This window comes from Rhizoctonia solani, chromosome 4, assembly GCF_016906535.1.
Source record: "Rhizoctonia solani chromosome 4, complete sequence".
In the NCBI taxonomy this organism is placed as follows: domain Eukaryota; kingdom Fungi; phylum Basidiomycota; class Agaricomycetes; order Cantharellales; family Ceratobasidiaceae; genus Rhizoctonia; species Rhizoctonia solani.
The window spans coordinates 2,639,267-2,664,843 of NC_057373.1; the positions used below are offsets into that span (position 1 = coordinate 2,639,267).

A 25,577-nucleotide genomic window follows, 5' to 3' on the forward strand; every position below is an offset into this window, starting at 1 on the left:
CTACCTCTAGCGCACGACCACCATGCCGTCACCAACAACGCAAGAACGAGCGCCGCTCCTCCCGTCTAGCCACTCCCCCGACGCACACGGTCTTCCAGCGACCGACCCGGACACTCATGCACCACCACACAAACACACGAGCCTGAAGATTACGCTCTCGAGTCTACTTACGCTGCTGCTCATTTCGGCGATTGTAGCTCTTGTCACTTGGTTCGAACAGGGATTGCCGAGCGATCCTGAAAAAGCGGCGCTGGCAATTTTGGAAAGCGCGCCGGTTATCGTGAGTTTATTTTGTCTTCGGGGGAAACTCCTCCGGTCGCGGAGACTGATTTAGAGTTGGGGGTTGGGGGCGGGGAATAGGATGGACATATTGGTATATATCCCGCTTTGATCTGTTTCGAAAGATTAGAAATACTAAGATTGTGAGAACAGATTTGCCAGAACTCGTAAGAGTAGTGTACAAGAATAATATCACCGCCTTTGATCTACGCGAGCGCATGCCAGCCCATGTCGACATTCCTCGTATTCGTAAAGGCCGAGTTGGTGGGTTCTTTTGGAGTGTGTATGTCGGTTGTAAGGTGAGTCGGTCCGGGTTTGGACATTTGAGCACATTACTCATAGGTGGTGGTTTCCCTCCGGAAAAAGGACGATGGACCAGATTTTTTGGTTCCTACGAATAGAGTTAGGTTAGATCTATAATGAGGCGATTCGAGTTATGGTTTTGATTTGGTATTTAGGGATACTTTGGAGCAAATCGATGTGGCCAAGTTGTTGATTCAACAATACCCAGAAGTAAGTTCTTCCCTCCTGAGGAAAATCTAGTGTTCAACTCGAAAATTTTCAGACATTCCTACTTGCTACGAGCACTGTTGATATCAAAGAAGCGTTTCGAGTTGGCAAGGTCGCATCTCTCATAGGAGTAGAAGGGTGAGCGCTAACAACATCAACGAATGCGTATGCATATTCAACCTTGGTGTATAGTGGACATCAGCTCGGAAACTCGCTCGCGGTACTCAGGCAATACCAAGCCCTGGGTGCTCGTTATCTAACGCTCACCCACTCGTGCAACAATGCATTCGCCGACTCGGCAGGGATTTCGACACCTGTACCTCCCACTCACGGAGGACTTAGGTAACTTCTTTCGTCCCAAGATAGTGGAGGATAATCTAATCACTGCCTTTCTCTCTAGTAAACTTGGAGAAGACCTGGTTTTCGAGTTGAACCGTTTGGGCATGCTCGTAGATTTATCGCACACATCGGATGAAACGGCCGTTCAAGCACTGCAACTGAGCCGTGCCCCCGTGATTTGGTCCCATTCATCGGCTCGTGCTGTGCACAACCATCCTCGTAACGTCCCGGATTATATCCTGAGATGATTGGGATCGGTAAGGGTAAGAAGGATGGAGTCGTCATGGTTTGTGCTCTATTTGTGGTCAAACGCAAGTTACTCAGAGTACGGTAGATCAACTTTTCATCTGGTTTTGTGGCAAATCCTGGGAATGCTAGCGTAGCGGTTGTAGCCGACCATGTGGAGCATATAGGCCGCGTTGCGGGTCGCAAACAGTACGTTGTATCTCCTAGGTCCGAGCTGCGACTAAACGCCCATTGCTTTATAGCGTTGGTATTGGAAGTGATTACGATGGCGTTTCCTCCACCCCTGTAGGTCTGGAGGACATATCGACTTATCCAGCACTCGTAAGTGGGTCACATCCTTAGCTAGGCTCATTCTTAAGTATTTTCGTCCAGTTCGCTGAGCTTCTTCGCCGTGGTTGGACCCGTTCTGAACTCATTGGCCTTGCGAGTGGGAATCTGCTTCGTGTTCTCGAAGGTGCCGAGGTTGTTGCCCGCCAGCTATCTCGTCTCCCGCCAAGCATGGCTCGGTATCAAAATAGGACGGACTTGTGATAATATCAATGAATGATATGCACCCAAGCGATTTATAGTAAACGTTTAACTATTTAGTATTGCATATATCCAAAGTTGTGAATTACAGATTATATTCTCCCAAAACCATCGTGCCTAGTTCTGTTGAAGCACATGAAGACAACTTTCGATAACATCTACCGCATGATCGACCTCTTCGGAGCCGATATTCAAGCTGGGTACCAGTCGAACGGCATCTTTTCCAGCAGTGAGCAGCAAGACCCCGCGTTCGCGAGCAAGTTTAACCAACTTGGCTGGATCATCCGGGTTCTTGAACGGGACACCCCGCAAGAGGCCACGACCACGAGCTGGGCCAGCGATAATCGAAGGGAACATCTCAGGGAGCGCAGCCAAGCGCGCATCAAGCTGTTGAGCGACAGTCTTGACATGCGTGATAAATTCTGGCTGAGAAAGACGAGATAAAACGTGATGGCCCAAGCGAGTTGCGATAGGAGATCCGCCAAAGGTAGTTCCGTGCGATCCTAGTAAAGTAAATAAATCATGTGTTGATGAAAGATGGGGGTGACCGAAGTACGTACCGACTGTCATGGCTTGTGCAATGTTATCTCGTACAAGGATGGCTCCGACTGGGAAGCCGTTGGCAAGCGGCTTCGCCATCGTGACAACGTCGGGGTGACAGTCGATTGGGAAGGCCGCATGAGCCCAGAGCTTGCCTGAGCGGTACAACCCGCACTAGATAGGGAAATTCAAGGCTTGTTCGCATCAGTAAATGATATATATATATATAACTTGCCTGTATCTCGTCAAAGATCAACACAGCCCCGACCTCATCACACCTCTTGCGAAGAGCGCGCAGGAACTCCTGACTGGCACCGTGAACCCCGCCTTCTCCTTGAACAGGCTCGACAAGGACGGCACACGTGTCTTGACCGACCAAGCTATCGATTCCTGCAACATCATTGTACTGTCCCACGTCGAAGCCAGGCACAAGAGGCGCAAACGGCGCTTGATATTTGGGATTGGTAGTAGCGCTCAACGCGCCCATCGATCGTCCGTGAAACGCATTTGCGAAACAAGCGATCCGAGTCTTGGTCGATTCTTCCCACTTCTTGCCAGTCTGCTGAGCCCATCGCTCCTTCCCCACCTTTCGCGCAAACTTGAGCGCTCCTTCGTTGGCCTCGGTACCCGAATTAGAAAAGAAAACTTTGGCACCGCCAGCTACGCCCTCGGAGCCCGCTTCGAATCCAAGCCCACCATCGCGTTTGGTGAGGCCGACGATGAGCGAAGCAAGATTGCCGGCCCACTCGTGGTGAAAGGCGTTGGATGTGTGAAGTAGTATGGCTGCTTGTTCCCCTGCTACCTTGGCGAGCTCAGCATCTCCATGGCCAAGTGCGTTGACAGCGATTCCTGCACTGAAATCCAAGTACTTGCGACCTGTGGTGTCCCATACCCAGGAGCCCTTTCCACGTTGGAGGATGAAAGGAGGGCGAGCATAAGTATTGACAATGCTCTTGTCAAGCTCAGCCAGGTGCGCTTTTACAGATTCTGGGATTGACGCTTCATCTTCTGGATGAGTTATGGAGGTGTAGGTCGTGCAAGGCTTTATAATTGATTAATAAGGACGATATGGAGGCGATCATAGCAATGATGCTAACCTTGGTTGAAGCAAACCGTGCCTGCGTACGGAACAAAGAACGCGCATTACGTGTAACAATGGAGCGCATCATAGTGGACCGAGTCGGTGGCCTGGAGAGACCTAGTGGAACTGACCGAGTGATCTCGACAAACAAGTGTAGACTTCAAAGTGGTAGCCTTTAGTGATCAAGAGCCGGATTACTACACGGAAAGATGTAAATAACAATCAAGCGGTGTGCAATGCAAGAGGTGTTAGTGGAAGGGGATTGCTGGCAAGTCCTTGAGGCGGACAGTTGGAGGATGAGTCAAGTGGACGTAAGGTACAAAATAGCGCGCATGAATGTGGGGTCGCCGTAGAAAATTCATTTCAAATTGGAGCAGCATTGGCAGTATGGTAATCATACCACTACGCAGATTAAGCGTGAACACATGCAATAACATTGGGAAGCGAGCAGGAAATAATTAAATAGCATTACATTGAATGAGGCTCGTGATAGATAGCTCATTGACCGCGCTGCTCATCGCCAGACACAGACATAGCAGAATCCGCCGACTTGGAGCGGGCGCGTTTGGGGCTAGGAGATCGTGATTCTGGGCGGCCGCGAGGCGAATCAGGTGAAGGCGATCGACGACGCCTAGGTGGCGAAGCCGAGCGCGAATCACGGTCACGTTTGGGTGAGGGAGAGCGACTGGCACGTCGAACAGGTGACGGTGAACGAGAGTCCCTCCTACGTGGAGAGCGAGAATCCCTCCTAGGCGAACGCGATCTCCGGGAATAGCGAGCCCGTCTGGAGTAGGGAGATGGTGAACGGCGGCGAGGGGGGCTCCGGTCACGCCGACGCGGAGAGTAGTCACGGGGAGGGGAACGACGAGCATCATCGTCTCTTCCACGACCCGGTGGTGGGGGTGGGGGCATCCTTGATTCTCGCTCCCTGCGTGCCTGATCTTCCCGCCTCCTGCGAAGACGATCTTGCTCTCTACGCTCAGCATCTCGGCGCTTATTCTCTTCGTCACGCTTTTGACGCAGCTCCTCCTTGCGACGATCGTTTTCCTCTCGTTCAACGGCCCTCTGGCGACGTAACTCCTCTTGCTTTTCCCGGTTAAAGGCATCTCCCTCGACGTAGCTGGATGAGGTACCCAATGCTCGCGCCATTTTATCAAGTTCTGTTTTCTTAGCCAGAGCCATACCATGTGTATCGTTTGGCTTGAGATTTTTGCCAGAGTTGGAACACTGGTCATGCTAGCCATGAGCTGCTCCCGGAGCTTTGAAACTTCCGCCTCGATGTTTTCTTCGGGGATACTGACAGATAATAAGCAACCAAAATTGAAGCTCAAAATAAGTGTGCTTACTTATTTTCCTCCAACTCGAGCTGTAGTTCCAAGCACCTTACTTCAATCTTGCGAAGCCGTTCATGTTCCAGAATGCCTGCATCAGGCTCCCTGTGCTTTGGTGGCGCTTGGTCAAACTTGTGCATATCTTGTTGCCCATCTCGAGAGCGGAGATGGGAAAGGTTGCGAACAACATAGCCGTTCGTGCCACTGTAACAAGTTGAGTGTATTGAACGAAATGTAGCTGCTATATCAGACCAACCTTCCTCTTGGCGTTGTAAGTCCAATTCCGTTATCTGGATACCAACGTCAGAGACTACGCAAATTTTGAGTTCATATACATACACATAGTTGTTGACGATGGTGGGGAAGTCGAGGGCGCAAGCGCCAAAACAATGGTTTGTCACAGCGAACTTGAATTTGCATAGGCTACGGCGCTTACTCGTCGGGGGTATCAATCCACCATGTCCCATCATCTCTTTCTTCTTTCACCTACCGATACCCCACTGTATTCGCTAACTCATATATCAACCAAACCTTCCGCTCCCATATCTACCGGATTAAGCTCGAACCTTCCGAGTTGGTCAACGAGCGCATTTGCTGCTACTGCTGCTGCTCTGTCAGGTTCATACGAGACAAGTCAACTCCAAATACATAGCTGAAATCACGTCCAGGAGCATCTTCTAGTGCTGGTGAACGCTCGGTTAATACGAATGCTGGTGCTACACGTGTTATGGGCGGTGGGGTAGACCGTCAGGTAATAATGATGATCGCGAATGCGAGTCTTGATGTTATTGAGGATGTAATGAAGGTCAATGGGGCTATGTGAGTGTGCCTGAGTCTGGCAACTTCTGATACAGATTCACATCTTTAGGTGGCCAGGTACTTGAAGGGAGTTGACAAATTTAATGAATGGACTGTTTCAGCATTTATCACCCCAGGCAGTAAGTATATTGCACATAATTAGTGATCATCAACGAGGGTACCATGTTGCTTCAGATATGAAGTTTATTCTTCTTCACGATGGAAAGAACGAGGAATCAGGGGGGATAAGGAACTTTTTCATGGATATTTGGGAGCTTTATGTTAAGGTGTGATCGATTATCCGAGTGCTCATTCATCAACTAATATAGCGACTTGTAGACTGTAATGAATCCATTTCATACCGCGCATACTTCCATCAAAAGCCCAGTGTTCGACGCGCGAGTACGGGCTAGCGCGAAGAAACATTTGTAGAGGATCATAGTGGACTATCCTTGCTGAAAGTCGAGTAATATTTACAAATTCATCAGATACTACGATATGCTACAAAGAATCAACCATATTTTCACTTTCTTGTTATAACTAATCCGTGGGATCTCGTTTGTCGTAAAGCATCATGCTAGGCGAAATCCGTCCTTGCATCTCCCTAGAAACCTCCTCCACCTCCCGGAACACCCTCAAAAAGTTTCTGCTGGCAAGCCCCTCCAACTCCGCTCGAGACCAACCTCGCCGTAGCAGTTCGGCAAACTGTCATGATTTGAGCACTTTTGCACGCTTCGAATACCGATTTTGCACCTACCAATGCAGGGTATTTTGATACATCTTCCAACCCGTCAGGAACTATCTCTATGCCATCAAAGTCGCTGCCGATTCCAACACTAAAACGGTATGAATGGATGAGTGACTCATGCGCATAAGAGTACTTACTGGGCTCTCCCTGCCACTTTAGCTATATGCTCAATATGGTCTGCAACCGTATAAAGCGTTGCGTTGCCACCATTCTCCACCAGGAAACGTGGGTACAAATTGACCTAGAAACAGTCCCATTTTGAGGCCTTGGTCCACACAGGCCAAAATAGACTCGTACCATTACCACGCCGTCCTTTTGACCTTTGCCAGTACCGATCATCTCCAAAATGTGGTCCGGGACATTACGACTAATACCCCGCAATGCCCGCACCGAAGAATGAGACCACATTACAGGCGCGCGGGAAAGCTGTATCGCTTGGACAGCTGTATCATCCGATGTGTGTGAAAGGTCGACAAGCATCCCAATGCGGTTCATTTCTTGGATAAGCTCTTTTCCTAGTGGGCTTCAAGGGATTTAAGTTTATGTCAAGTAATTATACGAGAACTTGCTCACCTCAGGCCACCGTGGGTTGCTGGAACTGGTTCAAAGATACCGGCTGAATCGGCGAATGCATTGTTACACGAATGGGTTAAAGTCATGTACCGAGCTCCCAATCTATAGTACTGCCGAAGAACCGCCAAGGAATTCCCTAGTTGGTGAGCTCTAATATGCTAATGAGTGACACACTAAATAGGCAGATACAAGAGTACACACCCTTCAACGCCAATCAACGAGGCGATCTTGCGGACCCGGGTCGCTTGTTCGATCTCCTTTACGCTGGTGGCCAATGCAAATGTCTACACCCGTCGATTTGAACTCGAATTCGATTTTCGTGATTCAGACGACTCACATCGGCGTATTTCTCAATCAAGAGAGTAGATACATCAATTTGTTCAAGAGTATCCCTGGACAAGGCAAACCCTGTTACGATATTTCAGGTGTGCGTCTACATAGGACATACCTTACGCGATTAGTTGGCATCAGGAAATCAGGACCCGAGTCCTTTCGTAAAGTTTAGTACACTATCAGGAGCTGAGAGAGGTGTTTTCCGATTGGGCTTACTGCACACTCTACAAATACGCTCCAAAAGTAGCCTCCTACTTTGCCCTGGCGTAGCCGAGGTATATCTACGTGGTATTCCATTGCTTTGTTCATGTCAAATTGACTTATATTGTTTCGGTAGTGCATTCTAACCATGATAGGCAGGTCTAAAGAGTCTTCAGCTCAGATGTGAACATTACCAAAATAAGTCATTTGTACACACCAATATGCCCATCCTACCCCATTCGTTCGGTGAAACCCTTAAGTTTGATATCACACAAGACATCACAGCAACTCACGATTAACGGCGTTTTCTCGAGAATCTTAATAGCAGCGCGCTCCGGGTCATTAGGAAGCCGCTCGATGTAAAACACACCAAATATGACAAGACCTAGCGAGAAAAGCAGCGCAAGTATACTAGAAATCGCAACCCTTGGGTTGTACGCAGCCGCATGTCCATGATGGTCACCCCCTGTCTCGACAGAGCTGGACGCTTGTTGTGCCGCTTGCGAGTTGGGATTCGAGTTTTGAATGACTGTGGTTAGCAGTGGCGTCCTTTCGGAGCTACTAGTATGATTCATATTGGAGGGCTATCTTCCAGAGTTTACCTCCAAACTAGACGTCGTGGGTAATTGTAAGCCTTGGAGTTGGGTAAACATGCCTCACATGTTCCCTTGCTGTAAGCGCCTCGTGTTATGTCAATACAATATGGCGGTGGCGCTTGTTACTCGGTAACCTCGTACATCTATGGTAGCCAGATCATCCGTTCTGTCTGGTACACTGAACTGAGAAAGAAAGAAAAAAACCTTGCTAATCATATAAGCTCTTCAACACTGTACAACTTGCGTTGAGAAAGGGATTGCACAAGAAAACTCGGGGTAATAGTGGGCGGATGGCTTTATATGCGATTTATCACGTGTGTTTGAATCGGTTCCGGTGACCCCCTCAATCGACGAGTTTTGACCGATAGAATGGCGAGTGTATGCACCCCAAAAGTTGCTATCATCGATATATAGGCTTAATTTGGTTTAGGAAAAAAGGGGGTACAGAGAGGCGTTGTCTCATACGGTGAACCAGACTCCGGACGCCATAGTACTAATATCTATGTCAGGACATCGACCTGGCCACCGGGGACAATAAACCGGCGCTCAGTTTGGTACCACATCTGAATGCGGAAATGGTTCCGCAACAAAAAGACCCTGGACACTCTGGAGCATTGAATAGAAGAGACAAGCTACGCTCCTCCTCATCTATGATATATTCATCCGCTGTCGAAAGAGTTGCCTCGACTCCAAAGACGGCAAGTGTCAAATGGGTGGCCTCAATTTTGGGTATACGGAAGCATCGTACCGAGTCGGTTATCAGCGAATAAGATCTCTACCACGTCCTCGATACCCATATTAGTCTTTCTTCACATTTTCACCCTCCAATTGTGAGCGAGCCATTTGAACGAATCAGGAGGATTCGAGTGGAGTCTAGACAAGAGTCTTCGCATTTATCGGTAGCGAATTGTCCAAGGACAGAGAGGGGGGGGGTCAAATCTGGGGTGTGTCTGAAATCAGCACAGGCGATTTTTTGGAAGCCAAGTAGGGAGATGGGTATCGTAATGATTACAATAGAATGATTTCATTACCTTGTAGGCTTCAGTCATGGACACAAATAACTGTTTACGAAGTTGAGCAGGGTCGGGGATTTCGAGCGCTGCTACCCCGGAGCCCGTGTCCGAGCCCGAGGGACAAGAATATGCAAAAAGGAACCTTAAAGTCCTAGTATTATGAACACGTATACACGTTGTGCGCCTTCCGCGTATCTCTATGCGCGCTGCACGAAGCACCGTCGACAAATATGTATACATCTTTTACACCATGTACTGCCGCGGCTCCTGATTATACTATCATCCATACGTCAGCTGAGACAAAAATACAGGAGATTGTTCTTCCGCCCATTTCATTTTGGGATCGAGGCTAAGCTCGTATGACTCTTCAGACGGTAGGAGCGTACTAGGAGATGAGGACCGAGTTTGTACCGTAATCCCATGTGCTACGAGAATAATGGGGGGCAATCTTGACATGCGCGAGACTACCAATCAGCATACTGAGATGATGCACAAGGGTCGCCCTACTGATCCCCACGATGAAGCAAGACGAAATGGTCCGAGGGCGGGTCGGAATATTTGGAATTTAAATATTCGAGCAAGTATCTGGGGGTGTCCGGGGGCCGCGCACGGTACACTTTTGGACGAGATGCGATTGGTGAATCGGCCGGTTGCTCTGAGAGCTATATAGCCGCTCTAAATCACTCTCTAGACCTACCACCACCTCTCAGTAACTTGCCTCTCAGGTGAATACGAATCCTCCTCTGACGTGTTGGCATCTACTTACATTGGTGTAGTTGACCTGTCGGTATTGATCACAATCCAAGAGAATAATTTGTGAGCCCGATTCCCATACTTGTCGAAACCTGATCGACTGACTCGCCGACCAGTCACAATGCACGGAAATCAAGTTTTGGCTGCTCTGGCCAAGTACAACACTACATGCTCCTACCTGGGTGAGCTCAAGCCAAACGGAATGTGCATTCCGATTGCTCACAAACGTTATTAGGACGCACCAAAACGGCATCGATGGCCCGTCTATCGCTCAAGGCCCGTAACTGCCCAATCATGAGCCAGGCAATTGCCGCCCGCTCCGCCGGATATGCTAGTCTTGCCGGGCGTGCTGAAGTAGATGCCATTCACAAACAAGAAGGAGTGTACCCGGTTCCGAGCGGAGCGGTGTGCCCGCATGCTCAAGCCGGTCGCGAGGCTGCTCTCCGTGCAACTCAGCTTGCGCGCGCAAAGAGTAATCCGGCCTCTTCTCCCGCTGGCTGTCCCCACGCAGCCAAGACCGCCGCTGCTGCAGTTGCCGAGAGCACTCATTCCACCCGCTCTGGGTTCGATTACCAGGCCTTCTATGCGGCTGAACTCGAGAAGAAACACCAAGACAAGAGCTATCGCTATTTCAACAATATCAATCGTATTGCTCCCAAGTTCCCCGTCGCTCATACCGCAGTCGCATCCGAGGAAGTAGATGTCTGGTGCAGCAACGATTACCTCGGAATGAGCAAGAATCCTGTCGTGCTTGAAACCATGCAGTACGTGTATTTTCAAATTCACAAAAGTCTTCCCTTCTCACGTGTCTGATGTCACTCAGTCGTACTCTCAACCGCTATGGTGCTGGTGCCGGCGGAACACGCAACATTGCAGGCAACGGCCACTTCCACTTGGCTCTCGAAGACGAATTGGCCTCGCTTCATCGCAAGCCCGCCGCTCTCGTATTCTCCTCCTGCTATGTCGCCAACGACGCGACACTCTCGACTTTGGGTGCCAAGTTCCCAGGATGTGTTATCTTTTCCGACAAGATGAACCATGCGTCTATGATCCAAGGAATGCGTCACTCACGTGCCGAGAAAGTTATCTTCAAGCACAATGACGTTGAGGATTTGGAGGCGAAGCTTCGCATGTATCCCAAGGAAACCCCTAAAATCATCGCATTCGAAAGTGTATACTCGATGTGCGGCAGTGTTGGTCCTATCGAGAAGATCTGCGACCTGGCCGAGGAGTACGGTGCAATCACTTTCCTCGATGAGGTATGATCTCCCACTGCTATTTCTAGCGCCCACATGGTTGACCTTCTATAATAGGTTCATGCCGTCGGCATGTACGGCCCTCGTGGTGCCGGTGTCGCTGAACATCTCGACTTTGAGACCCACAAGAATGCTGGCCAGAACCCCAACCCCATCAAAGGAACAGTCATGGACCGCGTTGATATTATTACTGGTACACTGGGCAAGGCTTATGGTACTGTCGGAGGTTATATCGCTGGTTCGGCCGACCTGGTCGACATGGTTCGCTCCTATGCACCTGGTTTCATCTTTACCACCTCCCTGCCTCCGGCGGTTGTGGCCGGAGCTCAAGCCAGCATCGCTTACCAGATGGAGTTTATGGGCGATCGCCAGCTCCAACACCTCAACACGCGTGAGCTTAAGAAGCGTTTCAAGGCTGACGGAATCCCCGTTGTGTAAGTCTTATCGCATTTCGTTTTTATACACTCGGTCCTTATTATTTCCTCGTTAGTCCTGGCCCCTCGCACATTGTACCTGTGCTCGTGGGAGATGCTGCACTGGCCAAGGCAGCTTCCGATTCTCTTCTCATCGATCACGGCATTTACGTCCAGTCGATCAATTACCCCACAGTAGCTGTAGGCGAGGAACGCCTTCGTATTACTCCAACCCCCGGTCATACCGTTGAGCAGATGGATCGCCTGGTTTCGGCCGTGAACGAGACGTTTGACCGTCTCGGTATCAAGCGCGAGACTGAGTGGAAGGCTGTTGGTGGCCGCGCCGGCGTCGGAATGCCTGACGAGAAGGTCGTCGAACCCATCTGGAACGACAGGCAACTTGGAATCCTGGATGGTTCAAGCCCCCAAGTCTTGAGCAAGGGCATGAATCATCACGTCGGCCTGAGCGCTATGCGTATTGCTTCTGTGCGCAATGCGCACCTGCTCGGAACTCAAATTATTCCAGGCCTCAGCAAACCGAGCACTGCATTCGTCGAGTCTGCTTTGCATGCTCCCAAGCCAATCGCTGTCGGCGCCTAAAGTTTGATAAGCATATGGGAAAGATTATGTGGGATCGGGTTTACGATTTAGCGGTGTATTTGTTGTGTATGTTGTGGTCGGCCCCGTCAGCGACCCACTGCTTGACTTGTCAAATAAATTCGTCGCTCTTTCGTCATACCGCGCTAGAACTGCGTGATGAAACGCCAGATCGGGGAGTGGTTACCCAAGTAATATAAATGAGGAAGAAAAGAAAGGTAGTTAGTTATCTTTACCCATCGTGTCTCTCGCAGTAACGGCCTTGATGTGTCAGAAGCGAGTTTGTCGATCAACCTACGCCTGCATTTTGCCGGTACTGCTCGATAGATAGTACCCGGTTTGTCTAGGTCGCTGGTCTGACAGGTTCTACACAGGCCGAGGCCGGCACGCAAACGTTGTTATTCGTACATAGCAATGCATCGATCAATGGTCTTAACGGATCGGGGGAGTGCTTACTTAAATCGGGAGGATGTGGCTCACAATTTGCGGCGTTGCGAGCAATGCACTCGCGATAGCCGGTCCCATGTTCATCTGTTTCCTATTGTGGGTTTTATGAACTCAATTTTGTATCCAGACAAGAGTTGGCAGGGCGCCCGTTCAACCGGACGATTGATGTCCACCAAAATTGAAATTCCTTCTCTGGACTTCAAGCATCTAGGGGGAAGGCGACACGCTCCTAGCACGCTCTTGATTATTAGGAAAAAAGGATAGCGCTCCCATCATTTTCGGCAACATCCATCCTTCGCGCTTCGATCGTTCTTTCATAAATACGGTGCTCTCTATGGGGGCTGATGGATGGTACGAGCCACGCTTCCCCCTCTCATCGTCCACCCCCACCTCCTGCCCCCTTGGTGATCTTCATACTGGAACTAGCCGGGTTCACCAAGAGGTTTTTCTCTCTCTTTAATAGCCTCCTTTTGTCACCCGTCGTGCAACTCGAGTCGTGTCTTGAATCATGGTGAACTGGTCGGATCCTGAAATCATTGGGAAACAGGCAGCAGCCTTTTCCCAGCTTCTTCTCGTTCTCTTAGGCCTGTACACATGGGAGGTTTTCAACAGCCTGGATTTCGACTATAGTATCATTGCCAACTGGAGAGATTTCAAGGTGCGTGGTATTGTCCCCCCGATGCGATCCCGAGAGATCTCCTATTTAAACTTTCCTTTTTTGGTATTACCTAGTGGCCGATGGTAAGTATTTCAGTTGTTCATGGAAACACGGCTCCAACATTTTGCAGGTTGTTTACTTTGTCTGCCGGTATTCGATATGGGTTGGAGTAACTATGCTCATCGTTGCGAACAATTTCACGCAGGAGCTTGATTGTCAGGGTGAGTGTCGAAGTCAATGGTCTGTAGTAGACATTCTGATCGACCTTGGTCTTCCTCCCCCGAATCATAGTGTTCTATACAATAACCCAGGTTAGTACTGTTCTGCCGTTTTCGTAGCGTAAGCCGACTCACTGTGTTTAAACTCAGCTGTTTGGCAACATTGCGATCGGAACTGCTTCAGGTCTTCTCATGCTTCGAGGGTAAGTGTATTATCTCTTCAATTCACCCTCATACTCAACAAGGTCCGGATCAATCAGGATTGCGATATGGAGCCGCAATCGCTACGTCCTATTCGGTTTGCTTTTCATCGCATTGGGTCACTGGGCGATCCTCTTTCTGGGTACGAGGCCCTGAGACTAAAAAGCCGCGCGCGCGATAGCTAACAGAGGTTCTAGGAGTGATCTCTGTTCGTTCAGTTTGGGACCCACGGACGAGTGTATGCGTGGTCACTGGCACCTCGACGACCCTTTTGCGTCTGATCTATGGCTACAGTAAGTCTTATTCACCCACGACCCTATAAAACTTGGTATCGATCACCTCTTTACTGTACGTATAGCAATGGCTTTTGATTTGACTGTACTTGTTGTATCTACCGCTGGCCTGCTGCGCTCGGGCGGCTGGCAGGGCTCCGACTTGTGGAAGCTTCTGTTCCGGGACGGCATTGTCTATTTTGTTGTGGCTTTTGTTGGAAATAGTATTGCAGCTGTAAGTTGGTTGTTCCGGTCTATTCTTTCGATTGATTGAATCATCTCCTGCAGGTATTCACGATATTGCATTTGAATGCTGCGTAAGTCATTCAACCCCCCACATCTCAACCCCTGGCTGACAAGCCCTTGAATAGCATGGATATCATGTTCACTGTTCCGGCGGCTGTGTTTAGCACAGTCGTTGCGTGCCGAGCTGTTCGACGTCTTTCTGAGTGGGCGCGCCAGGATGTGTATATCCAGTCCGTGTTCGATCGATGGCTCCAATGATCATAGGCTTACCTGTTTACGTCGCAGCTCGCGTTCACGAAGCATTCAGAATAGTTCCGGAGCCAATGCAAACAAGCGAGAGCACCAAAAGCCCGCTGTGCAGATCACAATGGAGACCTACACGGCGTATGTGAACCATTCATTTCAGCTGTCAAAAACTTGGAGCTGACAAATGATACCAGTCAAAGAGAGGATGATTTCTACCACGTGGAGAGACCTGGTGCTCGATCTGCCATTGCAAGGGTTGACTTGGAGGCGCCTGATCACTCCGACGACGAGGGCACAACCCACAAGAGCATGTCTCAAAAAGACTTGACCTCACCATTCTGATGGACGCTCGTGGCTCGTATTTTTCCATTTCTCTTTTCTTTATCGTTATATGTTGTGTATTATATTACTCGCTTTGCAGCTTTGCTTACTCGTTTTCGCCCACTAAATTGCCTTCTTGCCAGTTTATACACATTCGTTCTTCCTTTGGCTCACTTGAAATCGGACATGACATCTACGATTCAAACAATGTAATATACATCATTGCACACATTGAATCTAGATAAATCAACAAGAAGCGAGAGACTAGAGCACGTTTGTCCAAGTTGTCAAGGCATAGCGAAGAGCGCTCCGGCCTCTGGCTTTGCGAAGCGTCTACCGGTACCTACTTGTATAATCCCCGTAATTGACGTTCGACCTCTTCGGCACTAAGTTTGATGTCTATTCGCTTAAATTAGCATGAATTGAAATCTAGGCTAGGAGTTGAATTGTGCACGTACATTTTGAAGGGTCTGCAATAAACGAATGAATGATATGCAGTCGATCGACAGGTCATTTGAAGGAATCATGTCAAAAAATTACTTACTCTTGCTGAATTCCTTGTCCCTGTGTTTTTGCGTGAACCGTTGTAGCGCAGGTATAACCAATCGCACCAGCTCTTCTTGGATCTTCTCTCTCCCTTCATCATCATCTGCCAAAACTCGGGCGTAACGGTGCCTCTCTGCAATCTCTTCTAGAGCTTCGTAGAATCTTGCAAATTTATCCTTGATCCCTGCCTTCTTGTCCTTTGCATCGTCAGTTAGACAGCTCAATAGTGTTGTAAAGTTGGTGTCAAAGTATGCAGCCTATGTCTAAAATGTCAATTGATTGCCCCGCATCGGTGTGTGTGGAGCAACTATGACTATCAGAAGGGGATTGAGCACACCCACCTTTGAACTTCGGTAACTAGAGTTCAGTACATCCTGTGTCGGAGCTGAAAGTAATGCATCAACATTTGTCCGGGGCGCGAGGAGTACCCGGTCTCGGAGATAGCTGATATTATTCAGCACAAAGATGGAGGTCAATGCTGGCCTCTTCAGGAACCGAGATATAGTGTTAACTGTGGAAATTACAGTGGAGATGATATCGACTTTTTGGCACGCTGGGGTTAAATTCGGCTCGATAAAATAATATAGGAAATGTCTCACAAGTAAAGTGTTCAAGGATCACCTGTTCTGGGTCGGTTGACTCCTCAACCCTGGGTTTCGACCCAGGGATCGTACCTTCGCCCATGCGCCAGTTGCCGTCACCCAATGTGATGAGCATTGAGCTCATTGCATCAGCGACATCAGGGATCTGCTCAAGGTAATTCGTAGCCTAGAGTTGTGTCAACTTTTCGGGACATCAGATGGTTGGCGCAGAAAGTGGCTATACCATGACTGTCACATCCGCGATGCCTGTGCCGATTTCTCCTCGACCAGGGGCAGCAGTAGGAGGCGACATTGCTGGGGTTTTGATCTCGAGTAGGAGTTCTGGGAAGCTACGAATGCATACTCCCTTCAACGAATGGATCCCTGTACTAAGGTCATTGTCCTTCCTTCCTGTACGTCGTAGCATTATATCCGTGTAACGATCTTGTGACTGGGATAAAGATGAGTAGATTGCTAATGCCATAAAGATATTGCTTTGGAGGCTTTTCTTGACCAAAGAGCTTAGAGTTGAGAGAGACGATGAGAATACAGAAACCAGAGGTCGGGTAATGATCTCAAATGAATCCTTGATAAAGTCTCGGCCAGGTAGCAATGCACACTTCTGTAATGTCTTGTATTCTGCCTATGTACAGTAGGTTTGGAAAGGGTCAAAATTTGAGAATAACGTTAGGGTCATGAACTCACATCGGCCAAGATCAACAACCCTTCCACCCATATCCCAAATTCGCGTCCGATTGCTATCCGGTCCGTGCCAGTATCGGCGGCAGCTAGAATCCGTCTCACACCACCATCCACGGCCTTCTTACACCACTGGCTACGCATATCTGCATATCCTGCCTGGGCTTCCTGTATCACCGCTAGGATCGCGGCGGCACCTGGGTGTGAAGGATGAGTAGTCGGGGTTGGTGATTTGCGTAATGCATCCACAACTGGGCCTAACTTGGTCATGGTATTCTCATCGAGTGTTGGGAGAGCATCTGGAGATTGTAGATAGTTTGTAGGGTCAACGGCTGGTCGTGATGTGGCCTCTGCAACAATCTTGGTGTATAGTTGGCATAGTTTCTTTGCCCCCGTCTCCACCAGACGCGACTAGAGTTGAGAGCTTCACCACACAACCTAAAGATTCGCCATATTACAATGCTTACCGTTTCTTTAGAGCGTGGGTCGCCGCTCTGAAATGCTATATTTGCGTTCAACCGTTCTAGAGCATCGACATACAAGTGAAGCTGACCCGACTTGGGCCTAAAAGCCCATCTCAGATTTGCACGTCTCTCGCACTAGATCACTCACCCTTTGAGAACTAGATTTTCTTCTGCGACCACATCTTGCTTTTGGCTTGCCATCGAATTGATGGACTCCATAGTACGATCAATGTCTGCCCTTCTACATTAGTTCTTCCCTGACCCTGACACAACAAGCTCAGCCTACTTGTCGCGAGTCGCGTCAGCGATTGTGTTGCACTATGAAGTGGTCTGATAGTCTTCTCTAGTTTGACAAGACGCGAATCAAACTTGGCTAGAATACCTGTGAGGGTTCCCTTCAGTCGTGAGTGGAAGGAGCCATATCTATTTCACTAACCAGTCATTTGCCTAGAAATATCTGAGGTCTTTTTCAAGTGTTGCTCAAGCTTTTGAGATTTATTTAAGATACAAATGTGCAGTTGGTCAAATAGCAAACATACCAACTCAATGTCTGCCATTTCGTCCTCCATTGTTCACGCGTGTATGTATCTGGGTTATTATTAGTCTAAACTTTCTCGGGATAATATGTTAGTATTCTCCAAAAGAGAACTCTCAGTTGCAAGCAATAGATTTGGATTTCCTTCGGTCGTGGTGGTCAAGTGAGCGTTTCGTTTCCAAACGCAATTACCAGATTCGAATTAATTAGATAGCGATTGATCGGGTTGAGATTGTCACCGAAGCATCCCAGGCTAACCACCACACGCAGGTCGTTCTGAGTCCTTTGATCGAGGCTTCTGTTTGCTACGTATAGATGGAAATTGATTCTTAGACGTGTTTCGACATCGCGATACATTCTACGTGATATTATCAATACCTTTATGCCAAAGCACCTTGTATCTCTTGGACTTTTTATCTTGGACGAGTTTGACTTCTTGGATGCAACAGGGAAGCCTACAGGGAAAATAATTCCTGTTCAAGTAGGCTTGTATTTCACGGAAATATCTATGAAGGTTGATGTTCACCGACGATGACATACATTCATAGATCGGAGGCGGCACTTACACGGCTATCGGCGCCCGTATATGGTATGGCAAAGTATTCTTTTCATAACGCGAATCCAAATGACATTTGCCTTTAAGGCTACCTGCTTCAAAAATTGGCCAGATTGTAGACCGTGGATTCGACTTTCCGCCCACAGTCCAGCAGGAGTTGAATCACTATGGCTTAGATATGTGGCACTTTCGTGACCAGCCCAATAACAAAACAACTAGAGCGGTAAATCGATATACGGGAGATACAAGAGAGTGAGCGGTTCATCATACGTGGTCCTTACTTCAATTATATTCCGTTTGTTTCAGATTCATATATCTTACTCCTCGGATCCGACTCACGCCCAAGGATTTAATCGGAACGCCACTTGAATCACCCAGCCAGATTCACTTTGTCTGCTCGCCAGCTCGGGCGTCTCAGATAATGCGGGATGTAGATCAATACGGCATAGAGGGCTGGAAGCCGTTTACGATCTACGAGCCGATTCCCGTAAGCCTTTTATACACTCCGCCCTCACATTACTTCCTACCCATCGTTTTAATGATATAGGCCTCATGCATCCCCGAAGAGCTACCATCATTGAGAAAGATTCTTCATCAAATAGATATCCTCAGCCCAAATGCAGAGGAAGCATTAGGATTCCTTTCTATTAACAAGTCTGGAATCAATGATCCAGGAGTAATTGAGCTCGCAGCAGCTCGGTTCTTGTCTTTTGGAATTAGTAGAGATGCTTCCGGCTATGTGGTTATTCGTTGTGGTGCCATGGGTGCATATGGCGCCACATTAGAAGCGGGGACAGTCAAGGGCTGGTGGACACCGGCGTATTGGACTCCTGAAGACAAAGATGCGGTGGTAGATGTTACTGGTAAGGTCAACTATCTTGAAAGCAACACATCTCTTAAGGACTCCTATGCTAGGTGCTGGGAATGCATTTTTGGGAGGACTCTCAGCGGGGCTTTATTTGACGAATGGGGACGTTCGCGAAGGTAGAGAGAGCACAATGAGATACTCGTATATGCTGAGAACGTGCTCCATTTAGCCATGCTTTACGCAACGATATCCGCTGGATATACTATACAGCAGGTCGGTCTCCCCCGTGTCGAATACAGAGCTCCAGAGGGAGAAGAATTCTGGAACAGAGATAGTCCGAAAGAGAGACTTGCACTCCTCAAGCATAGGTCTGCGTAGTAACTCCCCCCTCCCCCTCCCCCTCCCCCTCCCCCGGGAAGGTAAGCTTTTGAAGATCATTGAAAAAGATACGCGAGGATTGATCATTGAAGCGTCTCCTCTCACTTCAAGCGAACACATTAGAGTACGCGCCATTATTTCTTAATAGAGTTTATAGGTTTGCGGCTGGAAAGGAGCCCTCGCAAGCTGATAGAGATCGTAAAATGAACAAACCAGTGTGGGAGAGCGGCCCCGAACTATACTGATTGATTCGGAGTAAATTATGGTAAATTTGGTTGTTCAAAGTCGCATGCCCATCTATATGCGGTCATGAAGCCAACTAGTAACACAAATCAATAATGAATAAACGTGAGACACATGGACCGGCTGGGTGGAAGCTAACGCCGATTGTTTGGATAACGTTACCTCGAGTGCACCAATTTATCCCAATGAAGGGACATGTACAATGTAGACAATTTGGGGCACGCTGCTGAGTCTATTGTGGTCAAATAACCAATCAAATTGTGGAAGCGTCCTGGAATCCCCTACTATCTCCACTACATCGCAGCGACCTTGTCACCAGCCTGGGCTCGTTTACAATGCCCAAACAGTTCGTATCCCTCGGGCTTTTCATACTAGACGAATTTGAGTTCCTGGATGCGACAGGGGAACCCACCGGAAAGATACTTCCTACTCAAGTAAGCTCAATATTTCACTCAAAATCGTGAGCCCGTGAGACCGTGAGACAAACGTGGGTCGTACAATCACACAGGTCGGAGGAGGAGGCACTTATGCAGCTGTCGGCGCACGAATATGGTATTTTGAAGATTTCTAAAGTAGTCTGGATCTGATTTGAATAAGTACTCAAGGCTACCTGCTTCTGAAATCGGCCAGATCGTAGATCGCGGCTTCGACTTTCCTGCTGCGGTCCAGCGGGAGTTGGATCACTATGGACCGGATATGTGGCATTTTCGTGACCAATCCGAAAATAAAACAACCAGAGCGGTGAACAGATACACGGGGGAATTAAGAGAGTAAGTCGTGCGCTGTATGGGATCTTTATCGAGGTATTGTACTCATTGCTCTAGTTTCGAATACCTCACTCCCCGAATCCGACTTACACCCAAGGATTTAGCTGGAACGCCGTTAGAATCCCCCCGTCAGATCCATTTTGTCTGTTCTCCCACTCGAGCATATCAAATAATGCAGGATGCCGATACGTACGGCGTAAAGGATTGGAAGCCGTTTGTCATCTATGAGCCCATCCCCGTAAGTTTCCTTCTCCACGTGGATCCAAGGATTGTTTCTGACTGGCCTAATAGTTCCGCTGCGTTCCTGAAGAACTGCCTGCGTTGAGGCAGATCCTTCACCGGGTCGACATCCTGAGCCCAAATGCCGAGGAAGCATTAGGGCTGCTTTCGATCGACAAGGCTGGGGCATATGATTATTCGGTTATTGAGTATGCAGCGGCTCGTCTTTTGTCCTTTGGAGTCGGGAAAGATGCTTCTGGGCATGTAATTATTCGATGCGGTGCTATGGGTGCGTATGCTGCTAAGAGAGAGGGAGGTATTGTCAGGGGCTGGTGGACACCTGCATATTGGGGACCTGAAGATAAAGGTGCGGTGGTAGATGTTACCGGTAAGATTAATCATTTTGGGCATGACGGAACTCCTACCGGAACTTTTGTTCCAGGCGCCGGGAATGCGTTTTTAGGCGGGCTTTCGGCTGGACTCAGTTTGACGAATGGGGATGTTCGCGAAGGTAAGAACACCATAATAGGATATTCTCGTATAGTGACAAAAGCACACGCAGCTATCTTGTATGCAACAGTATCTGCCGGGTATACAATACAGCAACTCGGTCTTCCTCGTGTAGAATATAAGGATTCAGGGACGGTGGAGCTCTGGAACGGAGATAGACCAAAAGAGCGACTCGCATTTCTCAGATATCGGTGCGCGGACTTGAAGTGAAGGTCAAGTAATGATAGCAATAGAGAATACATACAAATTACAGGATAGGATGACTGTGCCGAAATTAACATCACTCGCCAATTACTTCAAATGTGCCAAAATTACTCCGTTGAACAATAGGTAGACGATTTCACAGCGTAGCCGAGTAAACCACGACCATATGCATTCACTGGCCGGCGTGAAACCGCGCACGGCTGGCTTCGAATAACTGCTGCTGCTCTGCAAGTAATTGCTCCTCGGACTTGCCGGATGCCTCAAACTTGGAGGTCTTCTTCTCCCGGTCCTGTGTACATGGGTCAACGTGAATTCTGCAAAAATGAGTGGCGCCACGGGCACCATACCTTCTGAGCTTGTTTGTGGTCCTTGAGCACTCCTTCAACTTCTTCTACGTAAGACTCGAATCCCAGTGTCTGTTAATGGAGATTTATTGAATGCCATGCGGTTCACATACGACAGCCAAAACGTTACCTTCAATGCCCCAACAATGTGTTCTGGAGAGATGGTCTTCTTTGCCTCTTTCTCGCAGATTTCGTTTGCCTCGGTTGAAATCATATGAATAAATTCTGTGGAGATCGCATCAGCAACAGGGGTCATGTCGACGACAAGTAAGACATACCAACGCAGCACTCAATAATAAGGTCCCGTGACTCCTTGGAGCTGAGTATGTCTTTGGGCAGAATTTCTGACAAGGAGAAGAGGGTCAGCGCTGAGTGGAGAGAGCTGTGGATAAGTTGTGCTGACCAGCAATCAATTTCTGAACCGTTGCCTTGGGAAGAGAGAGCTCATCATCAGCTGCACCACTGGGACCCTCGTGATCGGACATTTTCTACTTTATAATGTTGGTCAAGTAATGGGGAGAAATAAACGGTGGCGACTTGGTGATGGTCATTTATCTCAAGAACTCAGTGTGCTCGTGTTTGATTTCTTTCCCAACTCGTTTAGCGCCGAGCCACTCCTGGTACCAAACAACCATATCATGGCGACGGTCAGCAAAATGTATACTGATAAACCAGCATAAAACTGACGCCATAATTTCTTTCAGGTCGCACCAGTAAATCCCAAGCCCTTTCTTCAGGAGCTTACCGGAAAGCCCGTGTTCGTTCGTCTCAAATGGGGATTAGAGTACAAGGGTTACCTCGTTAGTACCGACAGTTACATGAATCTTCAGGTGAACTCCTTCGCTCTGAAAACTACCAGTACACCATACTAAATACCAGTCAGCTCGCCAATACGGAAGAGTTCGAAGACGGCAAGTCAAACGGTGCTCTGGGCGAAGTCTTTATTAGGTATGTTTGTTTCGACCGATTCTCTACTCGTTTTCTGAACGCGTCACGCGTCCAGGTGTAATAACGTTCTATACATAAGGTCAGTAGTTATCGCTTGATAGACTTTCACGACCCTAACTTTCCTATTTACAGAGAAGCACCTTCGGACACATAGCATTTTTATCTCATGTATCCCTGACAAAAAAATAACCGAGAAGCTTGCATATGCAGCTATTATTTATCGTAATGAGGGAATAAGGCACTCGGCGAGTATATTCACTCCAACAAACTGAACCAAACCCTTTGGCACATCCTCCAAATCAAAGATTGTTACGTGCCCCTCCCCAGTTCGGCGCGCCGTGGATATCACGTACGTGTCCGTCGCGTGCTGCACTAGAAGAGACACGATATCCCAGCCTGACGGTGGTTCTCCGTCTACTGTCACAGTTCCTTCCAAAACGTCATATTCGATCCTGGCAAAATCATATCCTAGCCCTTCTCCCAAGGCTTTCGTGTAAGCTTCTTTTATCGTCCACATTCTGTATAGTCTCAGCAAGCGAGTCGCCTCGTTGCCAGCCCTAGGGTGGAGTGCTTCTTTCTCGCATGCAGTAAGCTGTACCCATATTCGATGTCAGTGTCCGTATTGCCATCCGCCTTGATTCTCACCCACCTGCTCTGAAACAAACTCGATAAATTCTCCCATAGAAGTCCTCCGGGGCAACGCAATTTTCATCACATCTATTCCCACAGGCTCTCCAGCACCACAAGCGATGGCTACCATGTCCGAATCGTGAGTGGCATTGTAGGTCAGGGGAACAGAGCTTTGAGTCTGCCAAGTTGTCAAGTTGTCAAGTACAATAGGCTGGGTTTCTGGCTAATACTTACGATAATAGGCTTTCCGTGCTCGGTTGCTTCGAACTTGACCATCTCTGTATCTATTTGCTTTTGACGAAGCCAATATCGAGGAAGTAGTTGACCAATGAGTGATCCTTTAGGAACCAGTTTGTAAACTGCCTATTGTTCCAAGGAAATAGTAAAATACTCCATGAATCTTCGGCATGATAGAATTTTCTCAATTTCGCTTGTCTTTCATGTGGCAGAATGCTCATCAGATGGTTCAAACTCTAAGCCACCTTTTTTAGTTCTGTTGATACATATTTGTGGAAAACGTACTTGATTATTGATCAGTTCACTGTCCCATTCTAAGATTGTAACATATATAACTGCATTACTTTCTGCCATGGAGGGAGCGATTACGATGTTTATTTGTTTCCTGCATCACCCTCAGTGGTGTGGCTGTGGCCTCGGGCCTACAACCGTATATTGAACCACGACTGCCCAAGGTCGTGATAGCCCTTTAACCTCAGTTCAACTGTGCCTGTTAGCCTTTTGCAAGATGCTACGGTGGTGCAACCTCCAGGTGGTAAAATGTTTCAAGTGCATGGAACGCGCTGCGGACACATTTACCGGTGTCGCTGGTCCATTCTTCGTTGGATTCGCATGCTTATTGATGGGTTCTGGTGTTTTGGTGTTCTGTAAGTAGCTGTCAATATCTTAGTGAATGTATCTTTAATTTCGGCCCGCACATACCCAGTCGAAGTAATTGCTCCAGATCTTCCATACCCTCTTATTACAATTCCTCTGTGCCTACTTATTGCGGCAAACCTATTGGCACATTATTACTACGTGTGTACGACCCACCCAGGAAACCCGAGTGATGGCCTGGGCACAGCCGAGGGCCGAGGGTGGAGCTGGGCTCCAAAACGCCGCGGTGGCGGGGTACAATGGTCGCCGGTCAGCCTTACAGATCCGACGGGTACAAGAGCTGTGCCTAGGTGTAACAAGTGCCATGGGCCGAAGCCCGAGGTATGTCATTTGACTGTGGTACCTTATCGACTCGACTAATGCCACTTAGCGAGCTCATCACTGTCGTGAGTGTAGCCCCATTGTATATCCTCTAGTTGCATTCACCCACTCTGTTAGGCGTATGCAAATCTTGTATCCTCAAATATGTAGGTGCAGTCCTGTCTCTCGAACGAATGCTTAGGACTGAATACCAGTTTAAAGGACCATCATTGTCCAGTAGGCAAATTCCTCAAGCTACCATAGCTCGATATCTAACCATTGACAACTGTCAGTGTAAGTAGTACACATTGACGGAAATTCTACTCATGGTCCTGATGATTACAAACTACAAGGGATTAATCAATGTGTGCGTATCTATCTTCTCATCGGGTCCAGTGTTATAACTTATGACCCTGCACTTCAGGTCGGTCTTCGCAACGAAAGAGACTTTGTGCTTTTCATGTACGTATTGCGGTTGTCTTATTATGGTTCAAATCCAACTAACCAAATGACATGGATCGTAGGTTATATTTCGTGATCGCGACCTTTTGTTTTGTTGTTGCTGGATACCGAAAGGTTTGGCCGGCTCTTGACTTTGGCATGCATTCGGTGGGTATCGAGATAATTCTGGGGCGCATGACTAAGTGAATCTATCATACTAGTGGCCATATCGGACACCCGAGATGGTGTATCTTATTATATATATCTTATGTTTGGCATTAGGACTGGCGGTGTCCGTGATGTTAGCCTGGAATATCTATCAAATAGGGAAAGGTGTAACAACAGTCGAAGGGTATGACCATGGGATATATTCAGATAGGGCCCAAAGCCGTGGAGAGGTAAGTTCCAGCAAGCCTAGATTCGCCCCCTGTTTGGCTAAATTGTTTTAAGAAATTCGTTAATAGCTTTGATCTTGGCTTTTTCAAAAATCTTGCGTATTTCTTCAACGTCATACCATCTGGATAGTAAGTTTTTTGGCTTATGTTATAGGTATATGCCCATTCAATGACGATATTCAGCCCATTGTGGGTTCTTTTACTTCCACTCCGTACCGCCCCCTATACCAATGGATTTGTATGGGCGAGACGTCAAGGCTATACCAAGCATGGAGGACTAAGAGAAGGCGAAGAAATGACGGATGACGAGGATTGACTAGATAGATCTACTGTATGCATTTTAGGTCTGTCAGGGGAAAAGCATTTCACTT

General features: G+C 48.2%; 15 protein-coding genes across 15 annotated transcripts; 9 read left to right on the plus strand and 6 right to left on the minus strand.

The window, feature by feature from the left end:
- Nucleotides 1-22: 22 nt before the first annotated feature.
- Nucleotides 23-1,905, plus strand: RhiXN_00883 (Membrane dipeptidase (Peptidase family M19); the record flags this gene model as incomplete). The annotated part of the gene is made up of 11 exons (XM_043320702.1): nucleotides 23-280; nucleotides 405-578; nucleotides 622-686; nucleotides 738-792; nucleotides 845-927; nucleotides 982-1,131; nucleotides 1,190-1,331; nucleotides 1,391-1,414; nucleotides 1,463-1,563; nucleotides 1,617-1,695; nucleotides 1,747-1,905. The coding sequence occupies 11 exons, from the start codon at nucleotides 23-25 to the stop codon at nucleotides 1,903-1,905; spliced, it is 1,290 nt and encodes a 429-aa protein (XP_043179714.1).
- A 114-nt stretch (nucleotides 1,906-2,019) lies between these two features.
- RhiXN_00884 (aminotransferase class-III protein) lies at nucleotides 2,020-3,611 on the minus strand (the record flags this gene model as incomplete). Its single annotated transcript, XM_043320703.1, has 4 exons — nucleotides 2,020-2,405; nucleotides 2,463-2,616; nucleotides 2,711-3,484; nucleotides 3,540-3,611. The coding sequence occupies 4 exons, from the start codon at nucleotides 3,609-3,611 to the stop codon at nucleotides 2,020-2,022; spliced, it is 1,386 nt and encodes a 461-aa protein (XP_043179715.1).
- A 410-nt stretch (nucleotides 3,612-4,021) lies between these two features.
- RhiXN_00885 (pre-mRNA-splicing factor CWC21) lies at nucleotides 4,022-5,197 on the minus strand (the record flags this gene model as incomplete). Its single annotated transcript, XM_043320704.1, has 5 exons — nucleotides 4,022-4,750; nucleotides 4,792-4,819; nucleotides 4,870-5,058; nucleotides 5,111-5,144; nucleotides 5,194-5,197. 5 exons carry the CDS (start codon nucleotides 5,195-5,197, stop codon nucleotides 4,022-4,024), a joined length of 984 nt encoding a protein of 327 aa, XP_043179716.1.
- A 115-nt stretch (nucleotides 5,198-5,312) lies between these two features.
- RhiXN_00886 (uncharacterized protein) lies at nucleotides 5,313-6,084 on the plus strand (the record flags this gene model as incomplete). Its single annotated transcript, XM_043320705.1, has 5 exons — nucleotides 5,313-5,472; nucleotides 5,523-5,673; nucleotides 5,731-5,792; nucleotides 5,848-5,939; nucleotides 5,992-6,084. The coding sequence occupies 5 exons, from the start codon at nucleotides 5,313-5,315 to the stop codon at nucleotides 6,082-6,084; spliced, it is 558 nt and encodes a 185-aa protein (XP_043179717.1).
- Nucleotides 6,085-6,192: 108 nt separating this feature from the next.
- RhiXN_00887 (Membrane dipeptidase (Peptidase family M19)) lies at nucleotides 6,193-8,082 on the minus strand (the record flags this gene model as incomplete). Its single annotated transcript, XM_043320706.1, has 11 exons — nucleotides 6,193-6,357; nucleotides 6,410-6,488; nucleotides 6,538-6,641; nucleotides 6,698-6,923; nucleotides 6,974-7,123; nucleotides 7,175-7,257; nucleotides 7,311-7,365; nucleotides 7,422-7,462; nucleotides 7,523-7,668; nucleotides 7,725-7,737; nucleotides 7,801-8,082. 11 exons carry the CDS (start codon nucleotides 8,080-8,082, stop codon nucleotides 6,193-6,195), a joined length of 1,344 nt encoding a protein of 447 aa, XP_043179718.1.
- A 1,908-nt stretch (nucleotides 8,083-9,990) lies between these two features.
- On the plus strand, nucleotides 9,991-12,138 carry RhiXN_00888 (aminotransferase class I and II protein; the record flags this gene model as incomplete). Its single annotated transcript, XM_043320707.1, has 5 exons — nucleotides 9,991-10,051; nucleotides 10,105-10,633; nucleotides 10,693-11,128; nucleotides 11,183-11,559; nucleotides 11,616-12,138. 5 exons carry the CDS (start codon nucleotides 9,991-9,993, stop codon nucleotides 12,136-12,138), a joined length of 1,926 nt encoding a protein of 641 aa, XP_043179719.1.
- A 952-nt stretch (nucleotides 12,139-13,090) lies between these two features.
- On the plus strand, nucleotides 13,091-14,765 carry RhiXN_00889 (uncharacterized protein; the record flags this gene model as incomplete). The annotated part of the gene is made up of 12 exons (XM_043320708.1): nucleotides 13,091-13,240; nucleotides 13,315-13,323; nucleotides 13,371-13,461; nucleotides 13,532-13,551; nucleotides 13,609-13,661; nucleotides 13,719-13,801; nucleotides 13,857-13,952; nucleotides 14,018-14,166; nucleotides 14,220-14,248; nucleotides 14,303-14,407; nucleotides 14,463-14,561; nucleotides 14,618-14,765. The coding sequence occupies 12 exons, from the start codon at nucleotides 13,091-13,093 to the stop codon at nucleotides 14,763-14,765; spliced, it is 1,032 nt and encodes a 343-aa protein (XP_043179720.1).
- Nucleotides 14,766-15,087: 322 nt separating this feature from the next.
- RhiXN_00890 (exocyst complex protein exo70) lies at nucleotides 15,088-17,603 on the minus strand (the record flags this gene model as incomplete). Its single annotated transcript, XM_043320709.1, has 12 exons — nucleotides 15,088-15,143; nucleotides 15,203-15,214; nucleotides 15,289-15,547; nucleotides 15,632-15,843; nucleotides 15,890-16,058; nucleotides 16,116-16,514; nucleotides 16,577-16,981; nucleotides 17,038-17,134; nucleotides 17,183-17,267; nucleotides 17,321-17,416; nucleotides 17,471-17,519; nucleotides 17,574-17,603. The coding sequence occupies 12 exons, from the start codon at nucleotides 17,601-17,603 to the stop codon at nucleotides 15,088-15,090; spliced, it is 1,869 nt and encodes a 622-aa protein (XP_043179721.1).
- Nucleotides 17,604-17,951: 348 nt separating this feature from the next.
- Nucleotides 17,952-19,311, plus strand: RhiXN_00891 (PfkB family carbohydrate kinase; the record flags this gene model as incomplete). Its single annotated transcript, XM_043320710.1, has 7 exons — nucleotides 17,952-18,050; nucleotides 18,118-18,158; nucleotides 18,213-18,377; nucleotides 18,432-18,612; nucleotides 18,673-18,988; nucleotides 19,041-19,109; nucleotides 19,163-19,311. The coding sequence occupies 7 exons, from the start codon at nucleotides 17,952-17,954 to the stop codon at nucleotides 19,309-19,311; spliced, it is 1,020 nt and encodes a 339-aa protein (XP_043179722.1).
- A 578-nt stretch (nucleotides 19,312-19,889) lies between these two features.
- Nucleotides 19,890-21,260, plus strand: RhiXN_00892 (PfkB family carbohydrate kinase; the record flags this gene model as incomplete). Its single annotated transcript, XM_043320711.1, has 6 exons — nucleotides 19,890-19,988; nucleotides 20,063-20,106; nucleotides 20,160-20,324; nucleotides 20,379-20,559; nucleotides 20,613-21,051; nucleotides 21,103-21,260. The coding sequence occupies 6 exons, from the start codon at nucleotides 19,890-19,892 to the stop codon at nucleotides 21,258-21,260; spliced, it is 1,086 nt and encodes a 361-aa protein (XP_043179723.1).
- A 166-nt stretch (nucleotides 21,261-21,426) lies between these two features.
- On the minus strand, nucleotides 21,427-22,083 carry RhiXN_00893 (Histone-like transcription factor (CBF/NF-Y) and archaeal histone; the record flags this gene model as incomplete). The annotated part of the gene is made up of 5 exons (XM_043320712.1): nucleotides 21,427-21,543; nucleotides 21,602-21,670; nucleotides 21,729-21,823; nucleotides 21,877-21,942; nucleotides 22,002-22,083. 5 exons carry the CDS (start codon nucleotides 22,081-22,083, stop codon nucleotides 21,427-21,429), a joined length of 429 nt encoding a protein of 142 aa, XP_043179724.1.
- Nucleotides 22,084-22,236: 153 nt separating this feature from the next.
- On the plus strand, nucleotides 22,237-22,700 carry RhiXN_00894 (small nuclear ribonucleoprotein F; the record flags this gene model as incomplete). Its single annotated transcript, XM_043320713.1, has 5 exons — nucleotides 22,237-22,245; nucleotides 22,303-22,428; nucleotides 22,482-22,546; nucleotides 22,602-22,625; nucleotides 22,679-22,700. The coding sequence occupies 5 exons, from the start codon at nucleotides 22,237-22,239 to the stop codon at nucleotides 22,698-22,700; spliced, it is 246 nt and encodes an 81-aa protein (XP_043179725.1).
- A 63-nt stretch (nucleotides 22,701-22,763) lies between these two features.
- Nucleotides 22,764-23,452, minus strand: RhiXN_00895 (4'-phosphopantetheinyl transferase superfamily; the record flags this gene model as incomplete). Its single annotated transcript, XM_043320714.1, has 3 exons — nucleotides 22,764-23,138; nucleotides 23,196-23,354; nucleotides 23,411-23,452. The coding sequence occupies 3 exons, from the start codon at nucleotides 23,450-23,452 to the stop codon at nucleotides 22,764-22,766; spliced, it is 576 nt and encodes a 191-aa protein (XP_043179726.1).
- A 790-nt stretch (nucleotides 23,453-24,242) lies between these two features.
- Nucleotides 24,243-24,611, plus strand: RhiXN_00896 (uncharacterized protein; the record flags this gene model as incomplete). The annotated part of the gene is made up of 4 exons (XM_043320715.1): nucleotides 24,243-24,391; nucleotides 24,441-24,456; nucleotides 24,509-24,537; nucleotides 24,593-24,611. The coding sequence occupies 4 exons, from the start codon at nucleotides 24,243-24,245 to the stop codon at nucleotides 24,609-24,611; spliced, it is 213 nt and encodes a 70-aa protein (XP_043179727.1).
- A 560-nt stretch (nucleotides 24,612-25,171) lies between these two features.
- Nucleotides 25,172-25,522, plus strand: RhiXN_00897 (uncharacterized protein; the record flags this gene model as incomplete). The annotated part of the gene is made up of 3 exons (XM_043320716.1): nucleotides 25,172-25,209; nucleotides 25,276-25,335; nucleotides 25,390-25,522. The coding sequence occupies 3 exons, from the start codon at nucleotides 25,172-25,174 to the stop codon at nucleotides 25,520-25,522; spliced, it is 231 nt and encodes a 76-aa protein (XP_043179728.1).
- Between the last annotated feature and the right edge of the window lie 55 nt (nucleotides 25,523-25,577).